Source organism: Engystomops pustulosus, chromosome 1 (genome assembly GCF_040894005.1).
Source record: "Engystomops pustulosus chromosome 1, aEngPut4.maternal, whole genome shotgun sequence".
Classification (NCBI taxonomy): domain Eukaryota; kingdom Metazoa; phylum Chordata; class Amphibia; order Anura; family Leptodactylidae; genus Engystomops; species Engystomops pustulosus.
In genome coordinates this window covers 81,770,835-81,793,519 of record NC_092411.1, presented here as the reverse complement: position 1 = coordinate 81,793,519, position 22,685 = coordinate 81,770,835, and the positions used below count along the sequence as shown (strand labels likewise).

Here is a 22,685-nt window from a genome sequence, read left to right as displayed (position 1 = left end):
TATAGAGGAACAAAACGTATGTGATATAACTTTTATTTTTTTTAAAGGGATAGACAATTTGTTATATGTTAGTGGGTTTTTTTGCAACTTTTTTTTTTAAATCACTTTGTCTCACAAGGGGACACTAACATGAGATTCTTTGATCTGTTCTATATATATATATATATATCATATATAATATAAAACATAAGCACTCAGTAGCCAGCCCGGTCACACAGCTTACACCGTTATGACACCACCTAGCTGGTTTGTCCATCTCTTTCCCACACAAATCTCACCCTATTGTCTGCCCTCAGACCGGCTGCACTCTTTCTATCCGTCCCCTCATTACTTCCTCCCAGACTCTTCCTTTATACTACCCCGGCACATTGTCAGCTCTAGACTGGCTCCTCCCACACAAGCAGGGTCACGTGGTCATGACATCATCCCAGGTCCTTTGCCCAGAAGGAAATAGCATCTGGCTGTGAGTTAGGAGTCTGGCGCGGGGGTTGAACGGGACTTTTGAAAAAGTGTTGAGAGCATGAGTGTCCCTGGAGGGAGCCCGCAGCCCAGCTACTTGTTGGTGAGTTACCGGGCGGGTGGTTGAGGCACACGAGTTGTATCGTCTCCTGCTGGACGGCGGTCACTGGCGCCATGAGAGTGCAGATAAATCGTAGATGTGTATGTGTCTCCTCTCCGGGGACCCCATCACGTCAACTCTTCTCCAGTGACGTAAGAAGGTGACGCAATACCCTCCCATCTAGGGGTCAGGGGCCCTGACGTAACACTTTATTCGGCTGAGACAATGAGTGCCCTACGTTATTGCAGCCGTTGCAGTATACAGTAACACAGCTCACTCAGCTTTCCCACAGCCCTGAATGGCAGATCTACTAAGCAGTTGTAAATCAGCAGCTCTGCAGAGGTCTGTCTCTAAGGCTGCGTTCACATGATGCGCCTGAATTGTGTTCATAAATGCATTTTATTGCATATTTTTTCCTTGCGTTGTCTGGTGTTTAGTAAGTAGCATCATGTGCTTTGCCAAATGAGCCCAGCAGTAGGTGAGCTCTGTACATGGCGTATCGCAGCAAGCCAATAGACCGTCAATGGTGTAGAAGTGCGATCATCAGCAATCTGCTTGGGATCTCCTATCTTGCATACGGGGCATAACAAATCTTTAACCTCTTCAGGACAGCTTCACCTAATTTTACGTCAGCTTTTACTGTGACATATTGCAGAAAGAATGTTAATTTATGTCATGACAGTAGCTAACTTCAAATGGTTATATCTCTTGAACCCTGGCATCTAGGAGTCAAATTAACCAGGATCTCCCCATTAATATGATTTATGGATTGTGATTGGATGCTTCACAGCCAGAGATATCACACTTTAATTTGTACTTAATTGATTTCTATGTACAGCTTTCTATCACCGATTTGTAAATTTTAGAGCGGATATCTCTGGTTCTCGTAAGCATCCATTCACAATCCATGTATCATATTAAAGGGGAAACTCTCCTGTTTAATATTACACCAGAATTTAGTTTCTAGGTGCAAGGGTTGTGGAGATCTAGGCATTTGAAGTGTGTGTCCCTTCAGCGGGCAGCATAGGACAGAATATAGAAGGAGCTGCAGGAAACACTTTCACTTTTCATTCTTGCAGAAGTACACACACCCCCTGCATCTGTAGCTGAACAGCTATATTCACACGACCGTATGGGGGACGTATATACGGCAATGGGCCCACCACGCCATAGGGGAGCAGTATGGTGCCGCACTCGTTTGGCATCATACCGTCCTGTAGCTAGGAGAAAGATGGGACTATCTTTCTCTGGAATACGGCGCCGTGCGCCATACATTGCTGTGGAGAGAGGCAGGGGTACGGTATGGTGGGCACACATCGTGTGAATGTAGTCTTAAATCAATTAAACACTTTATTTGGAAAAAGACAAGCTTTTTTTCACATTTGTAGTCAATAATTGGCAAATTTTAAATATGTAATTATTAAAACTATTGTATCAAGATAAAGTCTTGACAAAAAAAAACAAAGTTAAATTTGTAATGATATATAAAGCTTTTCCGGAGATATCAGAATAGCAGAACGTCAAAAATTGACCTGGACATTTCGGCACCAATGACCATGGGTCCTAAAGGGGTTACGAAATACTATTTACTAAAATTGGTTTCACATTTACATTTTATGTAGTGAATGGAGTTTCATTTAGTTTTATGTATTGAATGGTGAGAACCTTGAATATTGTTAGGGGCACTAGCTCGTGCCTGCTGTGTTTCTTCTTTGTATTTCTTGTATGCCACTTACCTTGTAGTGAAATAATTATAAGATTAGTTTATGCTAAACGGTTACTGTCCTCAAATATAACGGTAACGGGACCCCCTGCTCTGTACAGTGCTACCCTCAGATGTATACCATGTTCAACATTGCAAGAGTTTCCCACCAAAACAATTTTAATCGGACCTGTATTGGGGACTAAAAGATTCCTGTAGTGTAACAATTTGGGAGTCCTCTTTCCCTCCCCACAGTTGAGCTGTTCTCAGTAGAATGTAAAAAGAGAATAGAACAAGAAGACTGCTCCACAATCTGTGTAGGGGTATTGGAGGGAAGAATATTGCTATCTCGGTAAACACTTTGTTCTTACCATAAATAGGCCACACTGAAAGCCGACTGTGTCAATAAACCCTTCCACCAAAGATGCCAGGACCTTATCCGAGTCATTGAAGACTTTCCTGCAAAGGTAATAACAAGATATGACAATTCTTGATGGATTGGTCTCTATTCTTTTTAATGTGTCTAGTGGACTGTATATATTTTCTTTTCTTTCTTCTTACTTTAATAAAGGAGCTGCATGCCATCTTTCCATGGCTGGTAGAGCAGGTCTTTGGCAGCCTAGATGGCAGCATTGTGGGCTGGAACCTAAGATGCTTACAGGAGAAGACTGCTCCCCTGGAATTTCATAGCGCCCTGTTTTTTTTAGATCCAAGGTGAGTCTTTGATCTGTTTTGAGGTGTTTTTGTAATTCTGTGACACATTGTATTATATCATATTTATTTATTTATTTTCTTAGTGGAGCAATGATGAAACTTGTTTACAAACTACAAGTTGAGGAATACAGATATGATTTTCCGGTATCATTTCTACCAGTAAGTGAACCTTCTTTTAATCTGTGGATTTTCTCACTGTGATAATTGATCTATCATTGAGATTTGCCATTACTGGAGGGGATTGCAGCATTGGATAAGGATCGGTATTGTCATGCTCTGGGGGTCCCCAGTATTAATATTGTGCTCTGAATATTTGGTTTCTGGGGTGGTATTTATTGCTGTAGTGTGACATTTATAATTTGTGGGGTATCATTTTATCCTGTACTTTGGTTGTTGATTCATCTTGGGACGCCACAATAAATGTTGCTCACCCCTGGTCTAAATCCCTAGATCATGAATAGAACAAACATTTTAAGGAAATTTCATAATCTTTATAATTCATTATATGTTTGTGGAGTCGGAGTTTGTTCATTTTATTACGACACCAACTCCACAGTCTTAATCCATCTGCTGTGACTTAAGAAGGCTTTTAAGAACTCTGCTCACTTCAAGGCAAGAAAGGAGAAAGAAAAATGGAAACGAGAATTTTTTTTTTTTTTTACTCAATGAAGTCTATTGCAAAGTTTACTATTATGACCTTCACTATTCATTCCTGAAACACAAAATATTCTTCAAAGGTTTAGTTATGTTTTATGCTTGATTACTATTTTCTATTGATGGTTAGCAAAAGTTGCTTTTAGAGTTTTTATGTATGACCCCCAATATTCTCTTTTGTCCAGGGACCTGTACGTGCCTCTATACAGGAACGAGTCCTGCCAGAGTGTCCTTTCTATCATAACAAGATCCAGTTTCCATCCTCTGGAGGACTTGGTCTACATTTGTCTCTTAGTATCCTTTACATTGTTACAGAAAAGATATCGATTGTAATCTTGCAGTTATGTAAAAAATCTTCATAACTTACTGTAATGAAGCAGTTATTTGGGGATATTTACCATATGATTAAATACTCGCTCCTCTGCAGCTGCTCAGGCCTCCTGATGTATCCGGAGAGGAGGCTGCACAGCATATATTTCTATGCCAGGTCTTACCAGGTGTAGAAATATGCCTCAGCCTGCAAGCTTTCACCTTGCCGTCGGCTGAGCGATTCTTCATTCCCCCTTGGCGTAGATGTGGCATAAAGGGGACAAAGCCCTGATAATTGTCCCCCATGGTGCATATTCTCATACTTGTTAATCACTTGCTTCCACTGCACTGCATTTCCACAGCGTAATTTTTTTTGCCAGAAGGATATGAGAACATATAAAACATAGCGGAGAATTTATGTGCTGACATTAAAACTATTTGATTTTTGCATGATGCAAGCATTTTACAAATAAAAGCATTTTTTCAAAAATTATACAAATTTGGTGATTCCTAAATAGTACTTACCTGGAGAATAAGCTAGCATGTTATTTTGACAGTAAATTCTCAAAATGTTGGCATTAAAAATTCAACTCAACCTGCAAAAGTAATAACCTTTTGAAAGGTGAGGTGATATAACACGGGCCAAAATTGCACATGTTTTTGAGGCCTGAATCCAATTTTTGAAATTGGTCAGTGACTCTTCCCAAAAATGAAAGTTTTTTTTTTTTTTTCTTTAACCACCTTTTCAGATGCATTTGAGTATTTTATGTTCCACTTTGCCATCTTCTTAATCATACAGAGGGTAAGTGACACAATGATTACTGCAAATGACCCAGGCGCCGTGACCTTGGTTGCACAAAGGACACAGGGAGCGTTGATCGATGTTTATTAACCCCTTCACGCTCACTGATGGATATATCCATCAGCAAGCTATGAAGGATGTATGAAGAGGATTCACAAGGTGAGCCCTCTTCATACAGACATGAGGTTCGCTGCATATTGCAGCTAACACCCACGTTCAGTGCTAGGAAAACCTTACAAAAATCCCCAAAACTAGACACTCGTTTCCAGACTTATGCTAAATGTCCCCTATATGTCCTACTAGGCCTTACTATTATATGCTAGTATTTTTTCTAAATGCCATTTGTAAACTAGTTCAAACGTATTGACTGGTTATTCCTATATTTACCAACCAGTGCATGACTAATAATGGTAGAGTCTTCTAATAGGGCATTAATAATTGGCATAACTCGTTGTGATAAGATTAGCAATTGAACCTCTTCCTATTAAAATAGTGGTGTCTGTTTATATAGATCTCCTTTGTACTTTTAGAATAACCTAAGGCACTTGTGTGTAATTTCTGACTTTCTGCTTTTGTAGTTCACAGTTTTACTTACTGAAAGCCAGTAGAATTTAAATGAATATTTGTTTGCATTTTTCTGTACAGAACTTTCTCACCGGACAAGTTTGCAACTACTCTGATAATGCCTACTACATATTGGTGGAAAAATACCTGAATTGGTTCCTTCCCATAGAAGGAAATGTCCCACCTCCTAATTTCTCCAACCCAGGAGGAGCTGTACCTTCACCTGCACCCAGGTACTAATCCACACAGTGGTCACTTCAAGTACTTAGAACCAGGTCAACTAAAGAGCAAGTAAAACAATGTTTAAGAACTATAGTTAACAGTGAACAGTTGTCGCTGCGCTCTCGCCTTTAAATCGGTGTCACCAGCACATTCCCTTCTTGCACTGGAAGGTGTGCAGCTGACTGTTCTGTGTACTATATGCTGTATAGCAAACCAGATTAGCTTAAAAACAAGCTCTTGCTGATCCTAGTCTGTAAACCTTGGGCAATATTTGGGTACAAGCTTGTTTTCAAACACCTATTGCCTTGTCATGTTCTTGTTTAAAGTTTTATATTAATGAAACGTAATAAAGTAATTCACAGGTAAAATATCATAAAAATATGCAGATTCATATATGTTTAAACTCAATACCTTAATGGCAGACAGGATGAGTTTAGCATGTAAGGCATCAATAGTGATCAATTCCTTTTTATTTTATATTTGTGTTAATGCTAATTATGTGTATCCATCAGTAGATTTTTTTTTTTTTTTTTCCTTCTTCTACACAATACAGCGTTGGTCTTACATAAACTTTGTTTGATTAATTAATAGTCTTGATCTAGGTCTTATTCACATATCATCCGTTTTTTCCTTCCTCTTTTTTTAGCTACATGCTCCTTCAGATTAAATGTAAGACTTATAGACTTAAATTCTTTTTTTTATCCCCTCTGTGATTGGTCTCGCCAACACGATAGGAACTGCTGATTGATAGATTTTAATTGTAATAAATGTTCTTTTTATTTATATTTGTACATGAATGTGGGTGTATTTGGATGGATTTGTGGTTGTATTTTAATGTATGTTATGACATGGCGGTTTACAGTGACATTTCCCCTATGGGGATAATAAAGTTACTATTCTATTCTATTCAGATCCCCATCAATTTCATTAACTTCTTATGGGACTAGCCCCAGTCTTTTAAAGAGGCACATTTCCCACCAGCACTTGGTGAACGCTGACCCTGCAGCTCAGGAGATCTGGAGGTCGGAAACCTTACTGCAGGTGAGTTCCAAGGGTGTAATATGTGGTGATTTACTTTGTCTGTATCAATAAAGCATCAATCTCAAGCTTCCTACAGAATTCTTATCCTTATTGTTGACTTCCTGTGGATAAAAATCAGTCCATGGTCATGTGATGTCACACAGGTGGAGGACTCCTAACATACAGTTCTGATTACTCTATGTGATATAACAAGATCAGGGCCAAATTATTATGCACTGGAAATAAACAGTGACGTTTTCTAAAGAGGGAAAGCAAAAAGATCTTGAAAACTAGAATTGATACAGAAAGTATGTTGGAAAATTGTATAACTTTTCATTACACAAACAATATTCGTTATATATAAAAGTTGACTGCAAAGGAAGTCTACCATTTGTTTTTATGCATTCTGAACCAAACATACCTTGAGAAGCTATAACTGTAGCTATACTATTGAAACATACCTTGTTTAATCCCTGATCCAAGTAGATTTGCTCAAAAACAATGATACAATTTGTGACCTTTGGAAAGCTGGGTGCATACTGCTGTGTTTCACAGAGCTTTCTGGACTGTCCAGACTAGTCAACCTGAGGTGGATGACTCGATTTATTACTTCTGGCTTTCAGGGACAACACGGTGATTACATCATTCTCTGAAGAAGTGCATAATCAGGGTAGGAGGAAAAGTGTCAGGAGCAGCCACAGGAGTGACAGAGCCTCATTATCATAATTTAAAAAAAATTTTTTTCAGCAATACCACTTCAGGGAGTTCAGGGATAAAACAAGATATGTTTGTGCATCAGTGTAGCTACAGCATTCTCAAGGTATGTTTAGTTCACAATGCATAAATGGTAGATTAAGACCCCGTCCTGCCTAGTCACAATGAGAATTGGCCCCACTGTAGTAAATTGTATATGCACAACTGAACCTTAAAGAACAAATGGGTAATGTAAGGCTTTGGAATACACTAGTTGCAGTTTTTTGGATCATTGCAAATATTTACTATTTTAAAAGTAAATGGAGATTGGTTGATTGAAGAGTCAGTTTATAATTGATGGCACATTCAAGTGGCAAGTTTCAGGCCATGTTCACAAGACGGTGCCAGTACTTATACATGATTTTCACACGTTTTTATCTCATGTGGCATTTTATTTTGTAAGGACAGTTGTAAAAAAGAAAAAAGCTCCAATGGTATATTCACGTTAGTAATATTCTCTTCAGTATCAGGAATAGACCCTATAGAGAAGATAAAAGGGGATGGTTTGGATCTCTCCTGTTTTTGTCTTGCACAATATTCTGCAGTGATATCTTTATCTCATGGTTGTGATATGTGGCAGAATGTTTCAGCGTAGTTTTATTTTCCTGTTTGCAGATATTTGTAGAAATGTGGCTTCACCATTATTCCCTTGAAATGTACCATAAAATGCAGTCCCCACATGCTAAGGTAACTACCAATTTTAAATCCATTTAGCATAATATTTTATATATTAAAATACATTTTTGAAATATGCTTTGTTTTACTTTTTAGCTATATTTTTCCTGTTGTCTTTAGTTTTTTGGATGTTTGTTCATGTGTGTATTTTATATGTTCCCATTTTTCTCTGTAGCATATTTTCTATAGTTTTTCTGTTAATACTTATCTTGCAGAAGTAGTTGGCAATACACTGTATGTCTCTCTTGGCTTTGCTATGTTGAATTCTTTACAGCCTAGGGCAGTGATGGCAAACCTTTAAGATGCAGAGTGCCCAAACTACATCCAAAACCCACATATTTTTCAGAAAGGGCCGATGCGACAATTTAAACAGTAACTTATTACTCTCTGCTCTGTCACATGTTTAAATTGTATAGGCACCTGAGGACACCAATACAGTAGAAAGAAGGAGAAGAAGTTTGGATTATCATTGTAGCTTCCTTCTAGGGCCCTGGGCTGCCTGGGACTGCAAGAGGCCTTGAGTCCTGTCTGGTGGAGTCTGCGGTGGGGTGATGGCACGGGTGCCCATGGAGAGGGCTCTGAGTGCCACCTCTGGCACCCGTGCCATAGGTTCGCCACCACTGGCCTAGGGAAATCCAGTGTAACAATAAGGCAATAGTTAAAGCAGGATTCCCACCATAGATAGGTCATGGTATATCATATGTCATGATCTAAGGTACAAAGACCATGTTTAGGCCGCAGAATGATGGAGTAGGGTTTACATTTTTGCATTTTTGTTTTCTCACTTAGTATGTTTCTTCTCATTTCATGTTTTGTGTTTCTTGTTATCTCTATTCTTTTTTTTTTGTCCTTGCCTCTCCCCAATTTTCTCATCACCCGTTGGCTCCCATGTGTCTCAGCTGGAAGCGCTTCACCACAGGCTCAGTGTGTCCAGTACTTCCTACATTAGTCCTGCTCTGCACGGGTCCTTCCATTCATACCAAGTACTTCCGTTTTTTTGGGACACACTTATGTTGTAAATTGTAGTTGTGGGATTCTTTGGGGCTTCTGCAATTTTACATCACTCATTAGCCAATGCGATGTGGATGATGAACGCAGGCTGAAGTTAAGGGCTCTAATGACTGACTATATAGTGTATTGCTTTGCTCTGCTTCTGTAGATTTTGCATTCACAATTGCATAATTTAGTTTTATCTCCAACTGCTGGACTTCTGGGTGGCTGCTTGCCTGTTTTTTTGGCTGGAGTTATATGACATTCGATTGACTGCTTTGGCTAAACTGTGTCTGATTTTCTTTTTTTATTTTCTGCTTATAATTTGGGATAATTTTAGTCTAACCATATTGTATTTGTTTAACATAGTTGCACATGCTGTATAACAGTACAAGGAACAACCTCAAACAGGACCTCTCACTACCTCACACATGTGGTGATGAGCATATTTTTCTTCCTTTTGCATCTATGGTTGCTGAGATATCCCTGTATCTTACCATTGTCAGAGAGGAGGTGCTGGAGTTGGTTTTTAAATGCTCTCCTCTGACACTGGGCAGACGGTATCAGAGAAGCTGCTCTGTACGTGCACAATGTCATCTTGCTGCACTCATCTGCTGCTGATAGTGGAGAGGATTACAATGGTCAAATACCAGGACTGATATCTTGGCAACCCTTTGGTCTAGAGAGAAAATTCAAAGTCCTACAGAGGGTAAAAGTCCCTACAGAAAAGTATATTTTTCACCAGATGTGTGAGGTGGTGATAGGTCCTCTGTAAAGGAGGACTTTTTACCAACTCCAACTCTTTGCATCATTTAATTGATTACGGTTTTGCTGCATTTTTACACTAGCCCTGCAATTCTCAAGCAATCAATGTCCCAATATGCAAAACAGGCTATCTACTATCAAATGGGCAGTCCTATGCTGGAGCCCATGGCCTGATATTTTGGAGCCTATTCACCATATTGGCTGCTGAAATTAATAGCACTGATGGCTGGAGAAAGGTGAAGGCTATAGAAGGATGAACAGAGTTTTTGGCAGTGGTGAAAAGATCAAATATACAAGCATGGATGGGTTCATCATGCACTGGTGGGTTTGGGCTGTCGCTTCAACCGCTTTGTAAAAGGATGAATGCAGTCTTCACTGATCATTCTTAGAAGCCTGTCTCCTCGTCTTGATTTGCAATGCTTCTTTAATTGTATGGCTTTTTGCTGCTCTCTGTAGGATCATGCTCTAGATCATATGCCCAGTAGTAAAATAATCCGCTCCTTGCTTGATTTGTAGGAGTCCTTCCAGCCAACGGAGGAACATGTGTTATTGGTTCGAGTCCTTGTAAAACACTTGCATGCTTTCGCCAATAGCCTGAGACCCGAGCAGTCAGCCTCTTCTACTCACTCTCACACACCAAGTCCGATGGAAGAGTTAAAAAGGTGTGTTTATTTGTTACAGTGTTCTTTTTAAGAACATGGCAAGTGCCTGAGCAAAAATTCTGCATAAAACTGCAATATCCACTAGTTTTTGCCTCTGCAGAATTACTGCAATGAGCAGTTATCCCTAAAGGGGACCTTATTTATTACAGTAGTATGATCCAAATTTACCAGGCTTCTCTATGGAGTCTAATGCTAGCATGAAATTTAGACATCCTATTTTGTGAGCTCCTAAATAATTCTCTGTAATGCTTTCCTCTTTTTTTCCCCTTAGGATTGTCATCCAACGATTCATCCAGCCAAAACTATATATCTTTCTCCAACATTGCTTTGGTCACTGGCCTCTGGATGCCTCTTTCAGAGCGGTATGTGCGGGAAAAAAAATTATTTCAGGTTATTTATGAATGTCCAGGATAAGATAATATTTTGTATTATAGATTGTAGTGCTTCATTTGCAAAATGCCATTTCTTGTTTTCATAGGACATTCGTATGGTAAAGTTGTCTATTTTTTAGGTACTGGAGATGTGGCTAAGCTATGTGCAGCCCTGGAGATATGTTCCTGAAAGGTCAGCTTCCCCTGTCGGCAATGAAACGCAGAACCGTGCAGTCCCAGAAAAATGGTGAGTAGATGGCAAGAATGCCTTTGGATAACTGGGAAGGTTACTGCCTCCATTCCGGTTAAACTTCTCATTAGTGGGGGGAGGTATTTATCAAAGAGCCTTGCGCATTTCGCTCTATGCCACCCTCACGCCAAACTTATTGCACAGAGTTTTGTAGCTGGAGCCAGAATCGGACAGGACCTGTAATTGATTTTGTCCAGTGCCCCCTCGGACATATAGGCGATGACTGGGAGAATGTCGGGACTGGCGCAAAATGCCCCCATGGGTCTATATATTTGTGACATACAGGAATGCTATCTATTCAACTGGGAACCCTATTCAATTAAATTAACCATATACTTTCCTTCAGGTCCAGATGGTTATTAGGATTGCTCATTAATTAAAATGTAAAATTTCTACTGCATATTATTACCAATGCGCCAGGTTTAAAAATCAACTTGCATGGCTTGGTGAAACACCACAGATGTCTATACAGTACTCAAATTAATTGTCCGGTGACCAAAATGTTGACAAGTTTTTGAATGGGACCTAAATAACTCTTAGGCTATATTCACACTGCCGTTGCCCGCCCGTACCGTACCGTAGCGGGCAACGGCAGTGCACGGGGAGAGGAGGAGGAGGTGAGCGCAGCTCACCCCCGCCCCTCTGCATAGGAAGTAATGGCGCCGTATTATGGCAAAAGATAGGACAGGTGCGGCGCCGTGCGCCCATTGACGTCTATGGAGGACGTATATCGGCCGTATATACGCCGGCCTATATACGTCCTCCATACGTTAATGTGAATGTAGCCGTACAGATATTTTCTTAAGTACCAGCGACTTGTAACAATGTGTCATTTATTAAAAAAAGAGTGAGAAACTAATACATGCTCAAGAGAAAAGAGAACATATGATCATGGCTACGTTAGAGACCCCGAAAAGAAATGGGAGTGTGGCATTGGAAAATTATATAACCATTTTTGGAAAATAATTTATAGCCAGATTCCGTGGGTCTCCTCTAATAGCAATCTTAGGATCACTAAATCTAAGATCCATAAGCTCTACTTGACACTCCTCCTATTAATCCCTTCATGACTGTTATATACACCCTATTTGCACATGCCCCGTGCAGAAAGGACATTTAGAAACCTCATGACAGTGGGCAACTTCAAATTACTATATCTCCTGCACCCTGGCACATAGAAACACAATTCTGGTGTCATGTTCAACAGGAGAATCTCAGAATGAATGCTTCACAGAACCAGAGATATTCACCCTTAAAAATCTAAATATTTTGGTACAACTTTATGTTCAGATTTCTTTTTCCGACTGTAAATTTAAAGGGATTTACCCATTTTAAAAAGTTCTCAAATGTTAATCCCCTAGTAATGTTTACACAAGATAATTTTGAACCCCCTTACTTTACAATTTTACTCAGTTTTATTGCTGTTTTAGCTCCTATAACTCGGTGATGGTCAGTGTAAGATTCCAGAGTGTGGGTGAGACTCTCTAAGCAGACAATTCATGAATTCATGCTGTGTGCTGACATTGTGCTTAGATTATCAGGGTTCAGGTTTATCTACACTTTCTTTTAGCTTCTGAGCGCTCTACTAGTATCTGACACCAAGAAATAAAGAGATGAGAGCCGAGATGAGATGGATGTAAAACACAATGACACTCTCCACTCTGCTACCTCACCTAGTCAATAAAAAGCATAGTCAGCTCTACTATAAAGACCTCATCTGTCTGTAGCTTGTAGAGCAAGTCTCTGCACACAGCTTCTTGCTGGCAGGAACTGTTTGAGCTGGTCTTGTAATGCAGGGAGGAGGGGCAGGTGACAGAGAGCTCTGCAGGCTGCAGACAATAGAAGCTATTCATGAGAAGAATCTGACCATAGTCGGGAGATGGAAGGTCCTATCCAGGGACAACCAAAATTGTGTACGCCAGGACTGTAAAATGCTGTATTTTTGTTAAGAACAATGAGGTTGCGTGCACAAGTCCAGATTTTCACCGTTCAGTATTTGTGGTCCCGTATTTCCTGACCTATTTCCAAAATGCAAATACGGACAGTAAGACGATGGAATGCAACGTATATGATCTGCATCCGCAAAAAAATACAGCTCTGATGCTCTATAGATCCCTGCCAGACTATGTCCTTCCACCTGCAGGACTTCCTGGAAACCATCAGCAAATACGGGTCACATAAAATAAAGTAAAATTTGTTATGATGCGTAACGCTGTTGCAGAAATAAGCGTATAGCATAATGTAAAAAATTGACTTGGACGTTCGGAGTCTCCACCCTCAATCAGACTGTGGCAGAAAAGAGAGTACAATCATTTACTGCCGTTTTAAATTATCATGTTATAATGGTAGCCAGGTTTCTTTCAGTATAATTGGGATATTCAGTCATCATTAATGATTAAAGCGTAACTTTAAAGCTACAGTGATTTTACCAAATTATTATGCGATTCCCCCTTTAAAAACAACAGAACGATGCCTACTTTGTGGTATTTTCTGTTCTGAAAGTGTTTGACAAAAATCTTTCTCACCAGAGGTGAAGTGGGCGGAGACTAATGTCTGTCAGTCTATGACCCAAGATGCCTTGTGTTCTCTCTCAAAGTAATTTAGCATTAAATATAATTAGTTTGCCACAAGTAAATCCACTGCACATACAGGATGTATATGGTGACTAGTCAGGCAGCTTACATTACATGGAGCTGTAGGGAACATGTAATAAGTGGAAGAAATCCAAGTAAACCAATTACATGAAGTGTACAGCCTGTGCTTTGTGAGCACTAAGAGTTAATCTGTACAAGGTGGGGGAGGGGAGCAGAATGAGGTGTAGAGAGACCTAGTAAGTTCTGTATAATTAAAGACTGGGACAGAGGGACTGATGGGGAACCCTACCTGACTGTTAGGGATCTTGTACCTCTCTATTCTGTGCAGGAGACATCTGTATCCACGTTTCTGAACACATCCAGCCCTACTACATACACAGAGAGCTCTGTCACATGACCTCCTCCTATGTGAGCAGGGAGCAGCAGCCCATCTCCTCCCAGGAGTCTTAGAGTTTGTAGATTTGTTTTTTTTTTACTAAGGATTCCAGGGCTTGTCAGCACAGGCAAAGGAAGGAGCTATTTCAGCAATAAGGTAGCAAATCTGTGGGCTATGGCAAAGAGATTGATGGATATAAGTAACAAAGATAATAGCCAGTTGTTTTACATCCCAAGAGCTATAGATTTGTGGGGGGGGGACTTTACAGTTACTCTTTAAATATCATCCCCTTTCTTATTTTGTTTTTTTGTAATGCTTTAAAAACTAAATATTTGAAACAAATAATAATTGAAACAAAATATTACAGCACTATATGAATTCTCATACAAAATAACCAAAATAATTTTGTGTAAAACAGTTGTAGTTTGAATAGGATTTATTGCATGTAAATAGCTTGTATATTAATGAATGTGTTCTTCTTCCACAGGGCGTCATTTGTGCAGGAAAACTTGCTTATGTACACTAAGCTCTTCCTTCGCTATTTGAACCGTGCCATCCGTAGTGACCTTGTTAGTCCCAAGAACGCACTAATGCTTTTCAGAGTTGCAAAAGTTTTTTCTCAGCCTAATCTGCCCGAGATGATCCAGAAAGGTAAAAGTTTAATGGAAAGAGGATCTACAGGCTTAGGCCCCTTTCACACGCGGTGTGTGGGCTTAGCCAGATATGTCTCCATAGAAGGCTATGGAGACCCGGCGGCTTTAAGCCTTGCTGTTCACAGGGAAAAGATAGAGAGCATGCTCTACCTTTCCCTGTGCTTATGTCCATGTGGAGCAGTTTCCTATGGAGTGGGGAGGGGTGAGAAGCACCCACCCCTCCTCCTCTCCAGTGCATCGCCACATTGTGAGGCCAGCCTCCAAATATATTGTGACCTTTAATTATTATACAGCATCCCCTGACATTATGGCAGATGCGGCCACATCAATTGCGGGTGTTATGGGTGGGTCTTTGTTGCAGGGAGCACCCTATCTTAAGGTGCCTCCTTACCCTGCGTAAACGACGACCCCCAACTTTTAAAAACATTTTCAGAGGTTAAAAAGTAGTCTTATACACCAGAAAATACTTATTTCACTGCTGGTTTGAACTTCATATTCCATGCTCCTCATACTAATCATTTAGATTAAAGATACCAGGCTTTTAACTATATAGATCCAGAATGTACAGACTATGTGGAACTCGGAGGGTTTTTTTGTTTTGATTTGCTGCTAATATCATTCACAAGGCATTATGCAAAGTGTCCTAGAATTGAGTCTATTGAGACAGGAAGAGGTTGGTCTCCATCCACTTCTCTGCTGATGAGGAGCATTTCTGACAAGTAGTTCTAGAACTGAATAAAGGCCATAACTCTGGAAAGCAAAGGGTGGGCAACATAATAAGGGCATTGTTTTGTTTAAAAAGGGGCGAACTGTTCTAACAATCTCGCAAAAATCCTTATGAACCTGGAGCTACACTTCAAATATATATTCTTTATAGGCGAACAATTACTCCTAGAACCAGAACCTGTTATGCCCCATCGACAGCACCGACTTCTTATGTCCCCAAGCCTTGGTGGAAGCTTTCTATCCTCCTGGCAGCCACCAATTACAGACACTTCCTTCAAGATCAAGAGCCACGTGTACAGCCTTGAGGGGCAGGATTTCCAGTACACACAAATGTTTGGAAGTGAGACAAGAAATTTGGTAAGTGTATTGGCTCTAACTGAAATGATAGCTGAAATAAAATATGAAATCTGTAGGGGGTTATTTTTCCAGTATGAACTATTCACAATTGTATTAACATTTTCACAATCTAACATGGTTTGGGCACTTAATGGTCTGGAATGAGTCAGAAACCCAGTATTGACTTTCTCAAAGTGGCCTGAACAGTGCATGCACAATTGTAGAAGACCTCTTTGTAGAAATGGTATACAGAGTCTTGCCCATGCCCCTTTAAGAATCTATTGGAACTAGTTAGCCATTGAATTCATAAGTTCAAGTGTAGACCAGAGAGTAAGCCGTGGCTTATATGTCCTGATGCATGAGAAAATCACGTCTTAGTTCTAAAACGTGCCAGACCATAGAAAGTTCCTGCATTTGTTGTGGTTTCCATCAAAAAGTCACCTCTTGGACCCAGTTTACACCAGTCTTAATTTCTTCAGTCATCTGGACACCCCTTGGTACACTGCTCCTATTTTAGTATTTTTCATGCGGCCATTTCCCTTTCAGTGATATGTTGTATTTTCTATTTTCAACATAAACTTTGTTTTACATCAAATATTTAAACAAATATTTGTCTTGTTTGGGGCACAGAATAGAAGCAGCTTTTTTGGATTAGACATGCTTACATTTTTTTTTTTCTGTTTTTAATCCACTCCAATTTTATGTATAGGTTCTGCGACTGGCTCAGCTGATCATACAAGCCAAGCAAACTGCTAAATCCCTCTCTGACCAGTATCCAGATATGGGCAGCCAGTCTCTGTTCTCTTGGTTTGGGCTGAACAGTCCGGATCATAACAACACTTACACAGGGAATGACCTTGATGAGGCAGGATACGACAGTATTCGGAAAACTGACGAACATCTGGAAAAAGCGCTGGAGTATCTCTGTCAGGTTTTTCGGGTAAGTATGTGTATATCATACTGTAGTTATGTTCAAACTGATGACTGATATTTATTGGGAGTCTACAAATGGTTTTGACCATATGAGCTGAACTTGGAGCAACCCGGGAGATTGTCCTCACACTGCTGTGGTCTTTGATCTCTGCATTTACACTGCTCCTCAACTTCAATCCTCTGCTGTAATGTATAACCAGAAGCATGACACTTTTACTCAGCACAACCGCTTCCCTCTGCTCTATGTTCAATGCTGTGGTTTTCACTAAAGGCCAGCTACATTCCAGGAATACCAGTAATTGTGACCATACAAAGCCGCAGACTCCCTTTAATGCATCATGTAAAGGCTGTTTTGACTAATATTTGCAATATCTTTTTAGCTGAATTCTGCCCAGCTCAGTCATCTTACCGTAAACTTTGGGAATGCACAGGATGAAAGCCTGAGAAATCAATTGCCTGACTTTATACAAAATGAAAATGGTGTTTATCTGACCCCACTAGGCAGACAGCAGGTAAGATTATGAGCTTCCTGGGGGTAAGGAATTGTGAGCTTCTGGGTCATATTTGTAAAGAAAATTGCCCTACATTGGACGTGGAAACATGCAAACATTCGTCGCAGTACAATAACTTTTTCATACAAAGCTTATCTACTGTGGTGCCATACTGTAAAAGGATGTGAATCCTCTCCAACCTTCTCAGTATCCACTGCTAGCACTTTGCAATAGGTGAGGAGCTGGCAAGCAACTTACCGGTAGATGTTAACCCTCATAGGAGCTCAGTAGTCAATGGAAAACTAATCCTACATTGAAGCTGTACCATTTGTACTAGTCAGACAAGGGAAACACATTTATCATAAGTTCCAGAGAGCAGAACTGTTCTAGTTTTCCATTATAACCAACCAATTCATTTTACCTAAACAGTTTATAAAATTAAACTGAGCTCTTATTAGTTCTATGGGCAACTAGAACAGTTTTACCTCACACATCTGGAATAATTATCTCGCAACAAACTTATCTCATAAACAAGCATTGTATAGAATACAAAAACAGAATATACAAAAAGAATCGACCTTTATCAGACATGTGGCTGTACCGATGTCCATGTTACTTTTTCTTGTAGTATTGACCATTGATCCGATTGTTCCAATGGGATGAGAACTGGGGAAAGTGATCTTTTTGCAGTGCAATTGCTCTTTTGTAAGAACAATTGGTGTTAACTTGAGACAAAACCTCATTCACATAAGGAGTTACTGGTGTGTCTTCCAAGTTTAGTAGCCATTAGTATATTTGTTATTATTCTGAGTTTGGTCGGGCTTTCTGCTACATTGATTAGTAACATGGTTGTGGCTGCTTTAAGAATAAATTGTTCACCCTTGATGTGAGATATGATCTGCTCTGTCAATTTCCAAAGTGGTGTTATCCTGGGCAGACCATCCTGTCACCGCAATGCCGTCAGCACCATGGCTCTAAATTGGGGTATAAAAGGTGACGTCTCGATGGGGTAAAATATCACCTCATTCTAGTCTTGGCAATCGTTTCCTGTTGTCAGATACCTCGTAATGACCTATGTGTCAATGTGAGAGCGTTTCCACTGCTTTTCAGTATAGCTTTTCTCACTTGATCATATACGGGAGTTTTGGCATTAATGACTTGTTACAGATTATAGAAAAATTAAATACCCCTCATATGCTTTTTATCAACTAATATACATTTTAATACAGACTCGGTTCAAGTACCTTATCTCTTAAGTAGCTTCTAATTTGAAGGTATCTGAAAAGGTCATGTGACCTTAAATCTAGCTTCTATTGCTCTGTTTGAAGCTAGTTCCTCCCCTGTGTAGATGTCTCTTATGGTAGACATCCCTTCTATTTTCAATGGTCCTAGGTTCATATCAGGGATAGCAAGTTTCTAGAAAGTCTATGGGGATCTACTCTAAGCGGGGTTTGATAGCGTTCCTCTTCTATATAGTCAGATGAGACCATGCGTTTGGACATCACTGAATGTGACTACAATGTGAGGGAATCTCTCAATGCAGGTAACAAATGTGCCCTAAGTGATCTTTTTCCATCCATATATATAGTAGTCTTTAAGTTTAGGTTCTCACGCTTCTGATAAAACTCCTCCCAGTGTTCAGTAAACTCTGCTGGATTTAGTTAACCAATGTTGGAGAGGCAAAAAATTCTGAAAAATATATTTAAAATGCTGAAAACTTTGAACATTATTTAACCCACTTCACAATTGCTATACGGCTAAAAATGTCCTATTTGAACATACCCTGTGCCCTATATTTTGATTTATTCAATTTTACAGCTTAAGACATTTTTTTAATGGGTCCTGGAATGCCCCTTCCCCCTGCAGGCCACCTCTGCACATGCTGTGGTCATCCCCAAGCCAGGCAAGGGCCCTCAAGCATGCACCAGCTATAGACCCATCTCTCTATTTAATGTTGATCTAAACATTTTTGCAAAGCTTATAGCTATAGACTAAACCCTCTATTGCCTGGTCTTATCCATAAGGATCGGGTAGGGTTCGTGCCTGGCAGGGAAGCCCACAACACTACCTTGATGGATCTCTTTGGACGCAGAGAAGACCTTTTGATCGGATCTCATGGCCTTCTCTGAAAGAAACCCTGGTTAACTTAGGATTGGGCCCAATTTTCACCGCAAAACTTTCTTTGTACAACAACCTCTCACCCATGGTGAAAATTAATGAAACTCTCTCTGCCCCCTTTTCTATTCATAATGGCTTTTCTTAAATCCAACCTTCCCTTTGTGTGGCCCCCAGAGCATTTTCAATGCTACCATTTTAAGGACTCTATGACCTTTAGATCACTTTTTATTGAATTTTTTTTTTTTAAATTTCAAAATGGCAAAGTGGCATTTTTGACTTTGGGCGCTATTTTCCATTACAGGGTTAAACACTTTGAAAGTATCATACAGGTACCAAGATTTCGATGCATCGTGCAATCCTAGTTACATGTTGGCTTCGGGTGTATGGAGAGGGCTCACAGGCTGAACCTCCATCAATGTGGGCATGTTGCAGCAAACGCCAACTGGAAACGCCTACGGTCGGAGCTGCCACAGTACACAGGTGTTAACCATGCAAATGCCACAGGCAAAGCTGCCGGAGGCATTTATATTGCAGCAATGCATGGCCATCTTGGATTCAATCGCTGCCCCCTGTGAGGTAATCTTGGGGGTGGGGTATTGATTGCCATGACAGCCTTGGGTCAGCCTGGTTAGACCCGAGGTTGTCTGGTTTTAACCCATTTATTACATTTGTGCGATTTGCACACTGTAATGAATGATGTGTAGTGTGGCAGTATATGGTAGGATCAATCGGACAACCTAGGGTTAAAGTACCCCAGGGGTCTGAAAAATAGTAAAGAAAAATTGAAAATAAGATTTAAAAAACCTAAAATTTTAAATCACCACCTTTTCCTTAGAACCAAGGAAATGCCACTTTTTTGCCATTTAGAAAAATATTAAAAAATTCAATAAAAAGTGATCAAAAGGCCATATTGTTCTTAAAATGATAACATTGAAAATGTCCTCAAAAGTCAAACTTTTACACCACCCACAGCTCCATACACCGAAGTATGAGAGTTATTAGCTCAAGGACATGGGGAAAATAAAGATATTTTTTTGTATGAAACCATAAAACCGTACCGACCCAAAGAATGAAGTAGACATGTTATTTGGGGCGCACAGTAAAATCCAAGCCCACAAGAAAATCTAGCAAATGCGTTTTTTTTTTCTCCACACTTCCCAGTACACGGTATGGAATATTATAGAACACAATGCAATTTGTTACGCAGAAAACAAGCCCTCACACAGCTCTTTACATGGAAAAATAAAGTTGAAGATTTTTGAAGGGAGGGAGTAAAAAATGGAAGAAAAAGGGCCTCTGCGTTTAAGGGTTTAATAATTCATACGATCAATCCTTTTATAGAGAAACGTGTGTAAACTGTTTTCCTTATTGGATATTTCTGGTTTTCTTAATTCAGGTAATAAATGGATTACGCAAGTTTGACATCCAGTACCAGGGTGATCCTGAGCTCCAGCCGATCCGTAGCTATGAGAATGCTGCACTAGTGCGACTCCTCTACCAGCTTTCCTGTGTGCTGAATGAAAGGGTAAGGTCCTGCAAACCCAATAGTTTAGGTCTCGCTTAAACCCTGTGGTTGTTCTTGTTTTGTTCATCACTTCTTCTACTTCTCCTAGTTCGGCAATACTTTTGACTCGCTATGCGCAAGACAAGACTTTCTGGGAAGGTTTTGTAGTTATCATCTGATCAGCAAACCCACTACACAGAGAATGAGCCCCATGCCATCAAATATTACATATGACCCAACAGTTCCCCGAATACGTCTCCGATTCTTTGCCAATTATCGAGTCCTTGTGTATTTACTTCTTCTCTACTTTGTATGTGGCAAAGTGATGTCTATGGGACCCATATCCTGCACAGTCTTGCTTCTTTTTGTATATGTTTGCTATGCAGCCATCATGACTCTACTCACTGAATACCGGAGACCGCACCAAGACTGACCTGTATATTTTTTATATAAATCTTTTTATGCTGCAGTGTATTTTAATTGGAGGGGTAAACAGTGAGACAATGCTCAGAATTAAAATCCACACTTTGTATATTTCTTCTGTGTGTATCTAAATTTACTATACAAAATGTTGTGGACCTCTGTGTCGTTTTTGTTGCTAATGTTTGTATTTCATCTAAGTGGACGGGGTAAAATCCACCTCAAGCCAAGTACTGACCGAGTCGTTTATTAACCTAGTGTATTTGTGTTGTACTATACTTTGTTTCAGAAATTTGGTAACATACGATCTAAACTTCACCTGATACTTTACTTTTGAAATTTGATGGAAAATGTGATGAATATATAGGTTCCTATGAACACATAGGTTTTGAATTGACTTTGAGCAGTGTATGAAGATCAATTACTCTTCTGTAAAATTGACCTGTCCAGTTGGGAATCAACATAAATGTGAGCTGTGGCAAGAAGTTACATCTGGGACATCATGTCTCCTTCCAACCACCTATGATATGTTTGACTATTATCTATTCGGTAGTTGACTGATGCTTTAATCCAGATCTGAGAGGAGATCCCTCAGTACATCTGGAGCAGGGCCCAGATGCTGTGGACTAGTTAAGCCGAACGTCCAACTCCACCAAAATGGTCACTTACTTGGACTCCACAGCCCTGTTTCCTGGTCAGTTCTACCATGAGTGGGGATTGCTGCCCAATGCTTCCCCCTCTGATCAGTAGCAAAGAAGCTTAGTTTCAGATCATGTACATAAAGTGCAGCCACATTCATCTCCTATAAATACCTAGACCAGGGGTGCACAACCCATGGGTGATGGGCCACATGCAGCCTGTCAAGTTTCAGGTTTTAGCCTGCACCCTGCTGTTTACATTGAGCTCTTCCATAACTAATGGAAGCGTTCAATGGTGCAGGAGGTCGGGTAGCAGCGAATGCATCTGAAGTTCTCGCTGTTCCAAGATCCTTTCCCCTATGTGTCCTGACTATGTAGATGTACCAGGACCCAGCACAGAAGATGGCACAACAGACCACCCTCAAGGAACACAAATTGAGGGAGAGTAATTATCAACTGCAAAGGGAGCAGTTTATAACTCAGTTTTTTCATTAATTTAAAAAATACAAACACACAGCAATTAATGAATGGTACCCCAAAATATGAGGACCGTACAACTGTAAAAATGGTGTAGACAGTTTTAAAACCAAATAACCTGTCTCCAATCTCTGTGGTATCTGCCACCCCTGCAGAATATAGAAAGAATAGGTAAGTCTTCAGTGCTCATGGTACATGGAGAAAAGAAGCTGCAGCATTGTGCAGGAAGAAGAGTATTTTTTGTTTGCACGGAGAGTCTCCACTATGATCTACAAATGATTATTTTTTGTCCCAACTCAGACTCCACAGCCCTGATCATAGAAGCTACACACAACTAAGCCTCATTTCTTAAAGTGAACCCTTCACCCTAAAAAAAAAAAAAAAAAAAAAAAAGGAAGTAGCTCCTT

General features: G+C 40.0%; 1 protein-coding gene across 4 annotated transcripts; it reads left to right on the top strand.

Moving 5' to 3' along the window:
• The first annotated feature begins 379 nt into the window (after positions 1-379).
• SMPD4 (sphingomyelin phosphodiesterase 4) lies at positions 380-21,280 on the top strand. Of its 4 annotated transcripts, none has more exons than XM_072145363.1 (19): positions 380-562; positions 2,642-2,728; positions 2,833-2,975; positions 3,059-3,134; positions 3,815-3,923; positions 4,688-4,740; positions 5,386-5,537; positions 6,438-6,567; positions 7,915-7,986; positions 8,874-8,957; positions 10,246-10,391; positions 10,663-10,753; positions 10,903-11,009; positions 14,470-14,633; positions 15,513-15,718; positions 16,407-16,637; positions 17,011-17,142; positions 20,636-20,764; positions 20,853-21,280. In XM_072145363.1, exons 1-19 carry the CDS (start codon positions 521-523, stop codon positions 21,174-21,176), a joined length of 2,478 nt encoding a protein of 825 aa, XP_072001464.1. In that variant the 5' UTR covers positions 380-520; the 3' UTR covers positions 21,177-21,280. The 4 variants fall into 4 exon arrangements, with proteins under 4 accessions (XP_072001464.1, XP_072001481.1, XP_072001454.1 ...); XM_072145353.1 differs by lacking the exon at positions 380-562 and adding an exon at positions 607-711; XM_072145380.1 differs by lacking the exon at positions 8,874-8,957 and having other exon boundaries at positions 381-562.
• Positions 21,281-22,685: the final 1,405 nt, after the last annotated feature.

What these genes read in the sequence shown, in the direction of transcription:
- SMPD4 (XM_072145353.1), top strand. Translation starts at nt 634, where the DNA reads ATGAGAGTGCAGATAAATCGTAGATGTGTATGTGTCTCCTCTCCGGGG. An exon ending in TGGTCTACATTTGTCTCTTA is followed by an intron (nt 3,924 to 4,687) that starts GTATCCTTTACA and finishes CCACCTTTTCAG; the next exon opens with ATGCATTTGAGTATTTTATG. An exon ending in TGCAGTCCCCACATGCTAAG is followed by an intron (nt 7,987 to 8,873) that starts GTAACTACCAAT and finishes CATGTGTCTCAG; the next exon opens with CTGGAAGCGCTTCACCACAG.